Source organism: Elephantulus edwardii, unplaced genomic scaffold, assembly GCF_000299155.1.
Source record: "Elephantulus edwardii isolate Elephantulus edwardi_28Jun2011 unplaced genomic scaffold, EleEdw1.0 scaffold00043, whole genome shotgun sequence".
Taxonomy (NCBI): Eukaryota; Metazoa; Chordata; class Mammalia; order Macroscelidea; family Macroscelididae; genus Elephantulus; species Elephantulus edwardii.
In genome coordinates, this window is record NW_006399793.1 from 309,303 (window position 1) to 322,980 (window position 13,678).

The following is a 13,678-nucleotide window of genomic DNA, read 5'->3' on the forward strand; positions in this document are numbered from 1 at the left end:
TAATAATAAAAAATTAAAAAACTAAAAATTTAAAAAAAAACACAAAAGTCTGCAGTTGGGCATCTCTCCAAAGTGTTGAGTAATGATGTCAATTTCAGGACTAAGGTGTGTCTGATTCAGGCCATGGTCTGTCCTATCACTTGCTATGTATCAGAGAGCTGACTAGTGAATAAGGATGAGAGGAGAAGAATTGAGGACTCTGAGTTGTATTGTTGAAGAGCGCTGAATATTCCATTTGCTGCCAAAAAAACCAAATATGCCTTGGAAAAGGTGTACCCAGAGTGCTCTTTTGTGGCAAAGATGATGAGGCTTCACCTCACGTACTGTGGGCATGTTTATGAAGAGGGGCTATTCCTTAGAGAGGGACGTGATGCTCAAAAAGGTGAAGGGTTGTTGGAGGAGAGGAAGACCCTTGACCAGGTGGATTGCCATGTGACTGCTGCTGCAGTGGGCTCTACTATGGCAAGAAGTGTGAGGATGGCACAGCATAGAACAGAATTATTCATAGGATTGCTATGAGTCTTACTTGTTTTGAGGACCCCTAACAACAATGTGTTTAGAAAATAAATATGCATTCGTTGATGTTCAGCTGGGCAATATCTGATCCCATAGGATACTCTTTTTCTCTCCAGAAAAAAAGTTGTCCTTTGTTTAGTATTTATCCCAGTGATTTTAAGTAAGGAATTCTGGTGGAGTATTGCTTTCTGTTGCACTTTGAACTTATAGATGAGCAGCTTGACTATTAGGATCCACAGGAGAAAAATGGGTAGTTTCCCAAAGATTTACAACCTCAGAAACCAATAGAATACCTTTGAGTCTCAATCTTTAATAACAGTAGGTAATGATAACGGACAAGAAGTTTCTAGAGTGAACAAGCAGTGTTCAGTAATCCCCACTACACCTCTTCTTTCTGTTCTGGCTTCAACTACCTATCATTAAACAGAGTACAACCTTTTCTTCCAGCATGAAACAGTGCTGTGGCTTCTTGTCCATGAGCAATCTAGGTTCTAGGCAGTGCCAGCACGTGATCAGAAAGCTTCCACGCCAGTGGGGTTGTGGGAACAATGTCCTTGATCTCCATCTATAATTCCTGCACCCACAGGAATGTCTTGTACAGGTGGCTCTTCAACTTCCCCAGCCATACACCTAAGAAGGCTGGGCTTGCCTCCTGTGTCCAGGGGATACTGTTCTTTGACTTTGCTCAGTTGGATCCCCTAAGGTTTTAATATGATAGGTTTTACAAGAATTCAACTATGCATTGTCTAGGAACTGCAGTTATAGAATGTGGCATTCATACCACATTCAAATTGTATAAGGTCTTATTTTACAGAACTTATTGTAGATGTTAAGTAATGCACACCTGTAACCACAAATATAACAAGAATAAGACAGTTTATAATAAATTTCATTGTAATTATTCATGTCAGCTTGAATTGAATTTAACATGTTGGTTGTTTTCATTTTGATCACATAATAGCAAAAAAGAAACAAAAACAAAAAGTCCCTTTTGAGTTACATCTCTAATTTGTTCTCTTTTTAAGATGGTTCCATGGGAAGATTTCTAAACAAGAAGCTTACAATTTACTAATGACAGGTATTTATTTTTGTGTTCACTTGTTCTTTCTAATGTCTTGCCTGGCAGTAACAAACTAGTATTTTTCTTTGTTTTCAGTTGAAAATATGTGTATAGTATGAAATTAAGTGAACTGTGTTACCTTTTTATCCCAGATATTTATTCTTTTACTGAGAAGCAATATTAGTTGATTGATTGATCTATATATTTCTACAAGTTTTTTGTTTGTATCTTGTGGGAGATATTTACAGATAGGAATATAGAAATTTTCAGTATTATTTTTAGTGGCTACAGAAATTTCCATTACATTAAACACTATATTTAAAATATCTGTTATGTGTTGCAATGCTAGCCAACAGATTAGTAGTGTGAATCCACCACCTCCATAGGAGAAAGATGGACTGCCTCCTGCCATATAGATTTATATAGACTTGGAAATCAGATGGACAGTTGCTTTGAGTTAGTCAGCTTGACAGCAGCAGTGATTTGATTTTTTGGTTTATACTTATATTTATCAATGCTCTATAGAGGAACAGTATTTTGTTTTCAATCTTTTGCTATACAGCTGCTGCAAACATATGTGCATTCATTTATCTTTGTGTACTTCTGAAATGGCATAGTTGGACCTACACTTTATACTTCTTAAACTCTAATTTCACACACAAAAAAATGAGCTTATATTGGTTGTATTGTTTTAAAATAAAACTGTAATTAGATTGTTTGTTCTTTTTAAATACTTAAGACTGAATGAATTTAATTCCAAATATGACAAGTGATTGAAAATTTTAGTATGTTGTAATGATTGTTAGGATTTATATTATCTAAATTATTTTTAATTATAACAATGTTTCATCTTAATGTAATAAATGAAAATGTAAAATATTTCAGGTAATTTTAAAAGTGCTTAATTTTATTGCAGAGTACAGGTTAAAGATACACTGAAATAAAGAACAGGATAATGCTGTGTGGTGGATAGATGGATTAATAAATATATTTGTGCGATATATTAGTGTATATATACCAATAGAGATCAAAATGGCTTACAGTCAGCTTTCAAAATAGGACAAAATTAGTGATTTTAGTAAGTGATTTAATAGTAAGCTTTGGACTTAAAAGTTCAGAAATATAAGCTTAACCATGACATATTTGAGGTTCTCTCTCTTTTCTTTAGATTATGTACCCTTTTAAGAGTCTCTTGATTATTTCTTCAGAACAATACACATAAGCATACATACAATATTGCATGTAATTTCTATCTGACATTCAAGAAGAAATGTAAAGATTTTCTCCGGTTCTTATCAGGGTTGGTTATACTGTCTAAGAAAACACTGATTGGCACAGGACAGAGCAGAGTTTAGGGCTGTTGTACATAGGGTTGCTATGAGTCACAAGCGACTCAACGGCACATAACAAAACAACAACAAGAAAACACCTTCATTTTAGTCTATATTAAGAAATACACAGTTTCTGCAGTTGATGTATTACTTAAGATTCAGTAATACTTTTGATTAAACTTGTTTTTCTTTGATAATAATTGCTTCGGTGACTGGTGACTGGGGCAATCTGTATGAGTGTGTCGGAGACAGTGAGATTGGCACAGGACAGAGCAGAGTTTAGAGCTGTTATACATAGGGTCGCTATGAGTCGCAAGCAACTCGATGGCACATAGCAACAACAGCAACAACAATTGCTTTGACTGTATGGTTGGAAATATTAATAATTTACATGAAAAATAGGCACGCTCAAATTCTGTCATTCCTAGCTGATCTGCCTAAACTCCAGAGAGTTTCCCAGGCTATAAGTCTTGCAAGAAATACTGCCTATCTTTCTTTCTTGAAGCAGTTTGTGATGTAGCCTTTGAATTAGTACAGCAACTATATAGGTTACATAACCAGAGCTCCCTTAATGTTAGGATTCACTGCTTATTGAAGATACCAGAGAACTCTTTCTAAAAGAAATATGACAATATGTCATACAATTTTACTTTTAAAAATCATACCTACTGAGTGAAAATAAGTACATAAATAATCAATTTTACTAATGAGAATGTACACAGTTTACTTATTTTGAGTATGCCTTCATAAGCATACTCTTATTCTAAGTATATTCTCTTTTATTACTTACTGATTTATAATGATTAATTGGAGACAATGATAAGATAGTAATCCTAAGTAAAAGGAATTTTAGTCCATTTGCTTGTTAATGAGATTTACAAATAGATTGTTGAAGCTAATATCTCTTAATTGTGGCTAAATGATTCTTCTCAAGGTATGACAGGTACAGACACAGTTGACTGGAAGTTTTTATTACTTAATCCTGCCCTGCACACTATGTAATGAAACTAGTAAGATATGCTGGGGATACAGGAACAAACTTTTTGATAGTTGTGAATTGTAAACTAGAAAATGTGGGTAAACAAAAACACAACCACCACACAAACAATAAACACCAAAACGTTGTTTTTGTGTATCTTAGAGTCGGAACAGACCCATAGCAGACCCTCCAGCGGATTTTCAGAGGCAGTTAATCACAGAGAAGGAGAAAGTCCATCCTTCTCCTACAGAGCAGTTGGTGGCTTTGAGCTGCGTGCCTTTGAGATTCTTGCCACTAGGCCACCAGAGCTCCCTAATAAGTTCTTTTTAAAAATTTACATGTGGTTATGACTGTTGAGTATAGTTTGCAGTTAAATTGTTTAATAACTTTTAAATGTACTTTATATTTTTTTAATTACTGTTTTGCTAATTCGATAATTAAAGAATAAAAGTAACAATTTCATTTTTACAGTTGGCCAGGTCTGCAGTTTTCTTGTGAGGCCTTCAGATAATACTCCTGGTGACTATTCACTTTATTTTCGAACCAATGAAAATATTCAGAGATTCAAAATATGCCCAACACCAAATAATCAGTTTATGATGGGAGGCCGGTATTATAATAGGTAAGTTGTAAGAAATTCTTAGTCTTTGCTTACTTTTATTGAAAAGTTGTTGAGAGAGTGAAAATGGAGGGGGGATTCGGTAACTAGATAATATATTAAAAAAGTAGTTTAGAAGAGTAGAGGAGGAAATAATAAGTAGATAATGGAGAGTAGAGTGAAGATAGACAGTTATGGAGTAATTAACACAGTATCAGTAACGAAAGGGAAGACTTGAAAAGGAGATGACAGAAAGGGTAAACACAATAAATGGTCTTATATATGCTGTGAACATATCTTTTAATATAGTAGAGTCAACAGGGGACAAAGTTATGAACCATACACCCTGAGGGAATAGGGTCCTGATCCAGGAGCCTCAGGACCATAGTCTTAGAATATATCAATGTCAACTGGTATGACATAGTCTACAAAGACAATGTTCTCCATTCTATTTGGGAAAGTAGTATGGATAGAAAAGTTTGCAAGTAGCCATCTAAGGTACAACTATTAGTCTCTCCCTGTCTGGAACAATGAAGATTGAAGACACCTCAAAGACACATTGGAACATGTAGTCTAGAGGACCATTGGATCATGTAGACTTAAACTTCTATGATACAGAGACTAGAACTAAGTGGTGCCTATGTACCACTGCTGATATGTCTGAAAGGGATCCCAGTAGAGGATCATGGAGTGAGGAAAAAAATAAAAAATCATGAAATTGCAAGCCTGGTCAAGACTGGTGCAACTCTTCAAACAGTGGCTCATAGTCACCTTGAAGAGTATAACTAAACTTACGCATGTGACTGAACTTTTCAGCCAAATTGCTCACAGGTCACTGAAGTAAACAGCATTTAATCCTTAGACTAATCAGCCATACAAGATTAATGAATAGCAAAGGGGGGGATAGATGGAAAAAGAGAGTCACGGGGAGAAGAAAGAAGACACAAGTATAATATAGGGATTGCAATTAATTGTTATAAAAGAAAATGTTTGAATAGAATACCAATTTATAAACTTTGAAGAGAGATTTTGGTTCTACCTTGAAGATTATTAACATTTATCCATGAATCAGGAAGAGAAAGGCACCGTTTATATACTAAGTAAATTATGAAAGTGAAAGTAAAGCATATGCTGTCATTACTACACTAGCTCAAGTAAAGTTGTAGTGAACATGTTTGAGTTACAGGTCTTCTTACTTGCACTCCAGTGGGGCTTCAAACCATTTGTACCAGTTCTGTCATGTGAAATAAACATGGACTTGAAGTTTTGCAATTTAGATGATTATTCATGGCAACCAGAATGACAGAAATGGCAGGCCATTGCCTTGGAATGGGAGACTTGGAAGAGGGCATAAGTACTTTTAGGAGCTTGATTATTGAGATTAGATTATTGGCAGGACCACAGAGAGTAACACAAGTTAAAAGGGGCAGGGTTGTCTTCCATGTTTGAGCCTGCATCACCATTTTTTTTGGGGGGGGGGGGTGTTTTGATTTTTTTTTAAATAATTTTTTGTTTTCATATAATAATTCCTTACATTATATTTCATTCATACACATTGTGTTTTATACAGTCTTTCATTTAAGTTGTGTTTCATATATTCATATACATTCTATTTTATATTTTTAATTGGTTTGCTCACAAAGTTTATATACATTATGTTTCACACAAGGCTGTGCTGTTTCCAGTCACAATCACATTTTTTGGGTTTGTTTTTTATATGTAACACAATTGTTTCTTTTTTTATTTTTATTATATTATTATTTTATTGTTGGGGTTATTTTTGTTTTTTTTTACATGTACCATCAAATCAGATCTGACTGGTATAGGAGGAGATTGCTCCCTCCTCCAGCAGAGCATCTGGTGGATTTGAACCGCGTACCTCTGGGATTGCAGTGCAGCGTCTTGACACTAGGACACCAGACAATCATGTTTTATTATGTAGAAATTGCCCTCACTGTGAAACAGATTCTTCACCACAATAATTTTCACTTGCTGCACTGTACAGATTTCAATAATTTAAAAGATTTTGAGCCTTTCTTTCACTAAAATAATGGAACATATACATCTGTTCAGATTTACCTATAAAATTTAAAAGCACAGTTCAGAATGGGTCTTATTTGTAACATGGGGACTGGCTTTGTTCAGAAATTTAAATCTAATTGCATAGTGCTATAATTTTTATAATATGTCTAGGAAATTTTTATTTGTCATCTCTAATATTTGTTTAGCTGTATCTGGGTAGAATAAGAATTGAGTGATTTTATCTTCTTTTAAATACTTCTTAAATAGGCATATTTGTTGCCACTCACTTTTCAATTTGCGCCTGGGCAGTGTGAACTGTACTTCACTAAAGAAAGCATCGTGTTCTGCCAACAGGATTTTATATTGAGGTGTGGCAACATAAAATAAATATTCTATTTTATGTATGATGCTTCTTTGCTTTAAAACACATTATCTTCTACATGATGATATCTGTATGCCTTCAAAAATATTCTGATTGTCATTTTTGTTTTAACATTTCTGGATTTGTATATGGTATGTACTATTTCTTCTCAAAAAAAAATCTCATTTCCTTCCTAGTCCTTTATAGAAAACATCTTTACTGGTTTTATTTTCTTTTTATTTCCTCTCATGTTAAATGCTGTCTTTAGAATTTAGTCCATACTCATTCATACTCTTAATTTGTTATCTTATTAAAGCTTATTTTTAATATTTACTCTATTGTTAGTAGGTTTTGCAATATAGCAAAGATATTTTCAGGTGTTCAGTTATTATAATAGAATAATGGAGGGAAAAGTGATAGTAGATTTAACAACATTTCTATTGTTGAATATTTCCCAGCTATCTCTAAAATACCTGTTCCTCCAGGAGTGTATTAAAGGAAGTTTCAAATTCTAGAATTTAAGAATTTAAGTATGAGAGATAATAAAACGAAATATTGATTTCAGAAGAACATGCATATATGTGTATATATATATATAGAGGTGTGTGTATAAAATATCTCTCTGAATTACTAACAGTTAAATCCTGGATTACTGTCTCAAAGGTTAGTAGTTCAGACCCACCCAGAGGCTCTCTGGAATACAGGATTTCCAGTACCTCAGTTTTGAAAACCCTTGGAGCAGTTCTGCTTGGTACATATGAGGTCACCTTGAGTCCAGATCAGCTCTGATGGCAAAAACAGTGACAAAACTTACATAATCTTTTATTTTAGTTTTATGTTATTTGTAATAAAATATTAACAACTAGAAACAAGGAATGTCTAGCACCTTTAATCAGTTATCAGCAAGGTTTCCATAAACCAAAAACGAAAACAATGCCATCAAGTTGATTTTGACTCACTGTGACAGAGTAGAACTGCTTTATAGGGTTTCTAAGGTTTGACATCTTTATAGAGGCAGCCTACCTCATTTTTTCCCCTTATGGAGCAGGAGTGGTGGGTTTGAATCACAGTCCTTTTGACGAAATCCTAAATGTGTGATAGTACCTGCTCTTTTTACCTGCTAGCCATATGGACTGACTGCATCAGATTACTTGAAAAGCAGAATATTTAAATGTTTTAATAACAAATACTTTTAATTTATCTGAATTTGTAATTGGGTACTTATTTTACTTTTTCTCTTTCAGTTCATCATTTCAGTCTCTTAGAAACAATCTTGTTAAAAAAAAAAACTTTCAATACTTTTATCACATATTTTGACCCAGAGTATGTCACCTTGATGTATATGACTCAGTTATTTTGATAAAAAACTTAAAATTGAGACCATGTTCTTGTACTTTGAAAATAATATGTTATGGTAATTATTTGATAATAACTTTATAGTTGTATGGTCTGAAATAAAAGCCCACAAATCCTTGCTAACTGGATTTAATGTTTCTAATTTTTTTAATGAGACAAATTATGCCAATACTTACCTTCCTTTAACAGCATTGGAGACATCATAGATCACTATAAAAAAGAACAAATCGTTGAAGGATATTATCTTAAGGAACCAGTACCAATGCAGGTCAGTGTTATTTTTACTATAGTTAGTATTTTATTTTAAAATTCATTTTGGTGGTATGTTTATGCATGCATTAGTGCAGTTAGAACTGGATCTGTTTGAACCTGCAAATTCAGATTGTTTCAGCAAGAGAACTGTGCTAATTAATTAGAAAGCATTTAGCAACTTTTTGAGGATAGAAGCAGTGATAAGAGCAGAGGACAAGTTGTACTGAGTCAAGAATGAGTGTTTTTGAAGTAAAAGTGGAGACAGCAAAGATGAGGCACAGCTGGGTTTATCCCTGGGTAAGCTTGATAAGTAAAGACAAGAAAAAGAAATAATCATAGGTAAAAGAGGATTTAGGTTCAAAAGACATAAAAGCTTCTTGTTGGTTCTTTACTTATTGAGCTGTAGTTTTACCATGAGAGAGTTTCAAGCTTGTATGTATACTCTGGGGAAAGCTAGTAATAAAAAAGAGTGACCAACCCAAAAAACAGAGTGACCATAGTAGAATGGGGAGCATTGCCAAGTGGTAGTGCCTGATATTAAGATGTTGCTGCAAATAACGATAATACATTGAAGAAAATGTGTTTCTAAGCATGAAAGTGTGTGGCAATGTGTTAAAGGTCAAAAAATCTTTACCATTGGGCCAATAGGCAGTGTCCTGATAGATGGAGAAAAGACTGAAATTGTCAGTGATTTCATCTCACTTGGACCCTCAGTCAATACCCTTGGGTGGAAAAGTCTGCTGCCAGTGACCTCTTACATCCTGAGAAGCAATGATGTCAGTTTAAAAACTAAAGTGTGCCTCATTTAAGACAGCCTTTCTAATCATCTGCTGTGCATCTGAGAGATGAACAGTGAATTAGGATGACAGAACAAGAATCAAAGCCTTTTAAGTTGTGGAGTTAGAGAAGAGTAGTGCATATCCATCTCATTTGAGGCATGTTTTCAGGTGGTATTTGTCCTTGAAAACAAACTTTATGTTGGGAAAAGTGATGGTTCAGATAAAGAGGAAGACCCTTAATGAGATAGATTGACACAGGGCCTATAACAAGGGGCTGAGTATGTCAGAAATTGTGAGGATGGCATAGGGTAGGACAAAGTTCAGGTCCATTGTTCATAGGGTTACTGTGAGTTGTAATTGACTTGATGTTACCTAATAACAACATTCAAAGAAAACACTGTAAAGTAATACTGAGTCCAGTAGGCCTTGATGCCCCTCTGAAGAGTGTTCAAGAGGCAGGTAATCACACAGGAAGAGATTGCCCATCCTCCTGTGGAACAGCTTGCAAATTCAAACTGTGTGTCTTTGAGATTGCAGTGCAGCTTCTTACTACTAGGCCCCCAAAGCTCCCACTTAATATTTTTGAGAAATAATTTTTTTAATTTGAAAATTTAACTATTACTGTTATTTCTATGATAGTGTGTCTTGGATATTACTAAAAGTCAGCATGTTAAGCAGATCGTGCAGTATAAACCATGGTTTGGGAAAAATGAAGCTAGGGACACAACAAAAAACATTAGTGACACCATACACACAAAAAAGATGGGAGCCTAGTACAAAAATGTGCATTTTCTACATTTTAAATGCTGGAAATGCATAAATACTACATATGGCATTATATCCTGATGCTTACCTGTGGAAGTGGGCCTCTGAAGGGCTGCTACTTATAAATTCTTGTGAAATGGTGAGGTTAATATGGAGTTAGATGGAAAGTTATACCACCCCATGTGGGTGGATGGGTGTGGCATATATTTGGTGAGCTGAGGGATGTCTTCGATGTTTGAGGATTGTGTTTTTAAATATTATTAGATATATTTGTTCAGTTCGATACTGTTTTCTGCATTCACCTGCTGTTTCTCACAGATGTGCTTACGTACAAACATCAATTTGTATAATGTATCAGTTATAATGGGACAAATTCTTGTTTTGTAAACAACATTTACTGTATAATAAAAGAATACTGTTGTATAAACAGCTTATTTCTAGTACATGTTTTTCAGACATGGCAAAGCAGCCTTTCTGGGAACTTCTCTGTAAAGCAAAAGATACCTTAATATGTGTTTAGATTTTAGAATTAAAACTCTTGTGTGTAATGTCTAAACAGACATAACAATCTATTTTTCAAATGAAAGCTAGGATTTTTCCTCCCATCAAAAATTAATGAAATAATTTTAACTTTTTTCCCCCCTGTAAACTCAGGATCAAGAACAAGTGCTCAGTGATGCAGTAGATGGCAAGGAGATCTATAATACAATTCGTCGTAAAACAAAGGATGCCTTTTATAAAAATATTGTTAAAAAAGGTTATCTTCTAAAAAAGAGTGAGTGTTAACTTTTATGACTAAGGATTAAAGTTTAGTTGTTTATAATTCATATGTTTGATTAAAGAACTGTAAATAGTAATCATGAACTTGTTATAGTATGTAATTAGTAAGTTGTTTTGATATGAATTATTTGCAAACAACACTTGTTTAGAACTTCATTTAAAATCTTTGAAAGTCTTGAATCTAGGTACATAAGAAGTTTGGCACTTCCTGTCAGGTTTTAAGGAACATTTTATGTATTCCCTTATATATCAATTCCAATACAGGACAAATGATCTCCCCAGAATACGTTTGAAAAATGAATTCTTCATGATTCCTGGCCAGTTATACTTCCTCAGTTTGATATTAAGACATAAAGAGTAGGATAAGGTTAATAGAAGAATTTTTTATTCATAATATTAGGAAGTATTACTGTAAACAATAATTATAAACATTTCATAATTGTGTGGTCTGTCTCTGAAGACTGTTAAAGAGCTTTCATCATTTTACCTGTAATTCAGTATCATAATATTATACAGCAGACATTTTTCTACAGAAAGACACTCTTTCTCCATAATATAAAGATTTTATATTGCTTAAACTTTGGAGTAAAAAATGCATTTTAATGTTTACTTTCAGCAAAAATAATCTTATGATTCTTATATAGATAGCCAGAATTTAATGCTTAATTTTTTCTTAATAGGCAAAGGAAAGCGGTGGAAAAATTTATATTTTATCTTAGAGGGCAGTGATGCTCAACTTATTTATTTTGAAAGTGAAAAGCGAGCTACAAAACCAAAAGGATTAATAGACCTCAGTGTTTGTTCTGTCTATGTTGTTCATGATAGTCTTTTTGGAAGGTAAGAAACTGGTTTCTCATTTCTTTTTTGCATTTATGGGTGTTTTTTTTGTTTGTTTTTTAAAGTTTATTCTCAATTTTTTTTCTTTTTGACAGAAGTTTACAGAAAGGTTGGGTTTTCATTTATTCATTGTTGCATATGTTTCTCCCTCCCCTAGTCCATTTTGCAATGCCCTCTTGTTTCAGATTGTTGTTTTAATAAAAGTGTGTTCAGATAATTTTAGGACCTATCAAAGCAATGATGAGCGTCATAAAATCATCTTTCAGACTTGTCCATTTACTTTCCAGGGTAATTTTGATATTCTTCTTTGATAGTCTTTTCAAATTAACATATAATTAAGATTCTACCCCATTGGAGTAACATTTTTCTATAATAAGAGCTTATATATGTATGTATACCATATTTCTGCCTGCCCCTCCACCAGTCTTTTGAGTAACCTACCCTACCTGATAGTACTAGATATACTTAGTTCTGCTATTAATTTGATAAGCATGCTACTATGAAAACTGACATTAAAAAAAGTTAATAAAATTTAAAAAGAGTTGTAATAGGGGAAAAAATTAGGAAAATATTTCAGATTTGCAGTAAGTTCTTTTATAATGATTTCTGAGTTGTCTTTAAAAAAAAACAAACATGTGTCTAGGTGAAATTTGTATATGTATTATTAAGTTAAATCCTTAACATTCCTAGGCAAAATTAGCTCTTGGTTACATGTAGTTCAGGGATTGATTACTAATTATATATAGCCTCAATATCAGTGGCTTTCATCAGTATTGTCAATAATGAAGCTCGAATCTTTTTAGATATATTCTTACCATGTTAACATGTGGTTATGATTAAGTAATAAACCATTTGTAGAAATTGCTCTAAGCAGTCTGTTTTAGGCTATAGAATGGTATTTCTAGAAAACACACCAAGATTTTATGTACTTTTAAGTACATAATCCTTGCAGAGAAATGCCATGAGTATATAAAAAGTTAGTGATTATTTCTTCTAAATTCTTTTTAAGAAAGCACATCATGTTATTTGAGATTGTATTTGCATTTCAATTAAAATTATATTTAATTTTATACTTATACTAAAAAGCCAAATCTGTTATTGTTGTGCTACACTGAGTTAGGACTGACTTCTAGATGACCCTCTTAACAGGTCTTCAGAGGCAATAAGCCACACAGGAGATGTCCCATCCTTCTCTCCGAGCTCCTCTTGAATTCTGACCACATGCCTCCAGGATTGTGGCACAGCTTCTTACCACTAGGCCACTAGAGCTCCCTAATCTGTTTAGTAGTCAGTGAAAATGAATGACCAGATGCTGAACTGAACAGTTTTCTTACAGAGGAGCTTGTTTGAATCTTAACTAGTATTATATACCTCTTTAAGCGAAGAATATAATAGGAAAACAGGGAGCAAACAGAAAATCAAATCCATTGTTAGTGAGATGATTCCAGTTTGTAGTAACCCTACAAGACAGAGTAGAACTGCTCTATATGGGTTCCAGGGCTGGGCTATACTATTAATGGGAGCAGACTGCTATATTTCTCATCTGTGGGACTGCTGGTGAGGGTGAACCACTGACTCTTAGCAGCAGAGTGCTTTAGCCACTGTACCAGTAGTATGCCTTTATAATACAAACTATGTTAGTCATGATACAGAAACGACTGGAACAGTACATCAGCAGAGAACTGCCAGAAGTCCAGGGTGGGTTTAGAAGGGGTCGTGGTACTAGGGATATTGTAGCTGATAGTAGATGGATCTTAGCTGAAAGCAGTGAATACCAGAAGAAAGTCTGTGTTTCATTGATTGCGTTTGCCTGTGTGGATCATAAGAAACTGTGGCTGACTGTGAGAAAAATGGGAATCCCAGCACACTTGATTGTGCTAATGAGAAACCTTATACTTGGACTGGGGGGTAGTCGTCAGAACAGAGCAAGGGAACACTGCATGATTCAAAATTGGGAAGGGCGTATGCCAGGGATGCATCCTATCTCCATACCTTTTCAACCTGTATGCAGAGCAGATTATCCGAGAGGCTGGGCTCTATGA

At 34.1% G+C, this 13,678-nt stretch overlaps 1 protein-coding gene across 1 annotated transcript in view; it reads left to right on the forward strand.

The window, feature by feature from the left end:
* The window catches only part of RASA1 (RAS p21 protein activator (GTPase activating protein) 1), a 122,164-nt gene that overhangs the window by 71,615 nt on the left and 36,871 nt on the right, over window positions 1–13,678 (forward strand). The window contains exons 7-11 of the mRNA XM_006885384.1: window positions 1,542–1,594; window positions 4,358–4,508; window positions 8,413–8,491; window positions 10,674–10,794; window positions 11,480–11,636. Of these exons, the coding sequence (XP_006885446.1) occupies window positions 1,542–1,594; window positions 4,358–4,508; window positions 8,413–8,491; window positions 10,674–10,794; window positions 11,480–11,636 (561 nt within the window). The remainder of the gene's footprint in view (window positions 1–1,541; window positions 1,595–4,357; window positions 4,509–8,412; window positions 8,492–10,673; window positions 10,795–11,479; window positions 11,637–13,678) is intronic.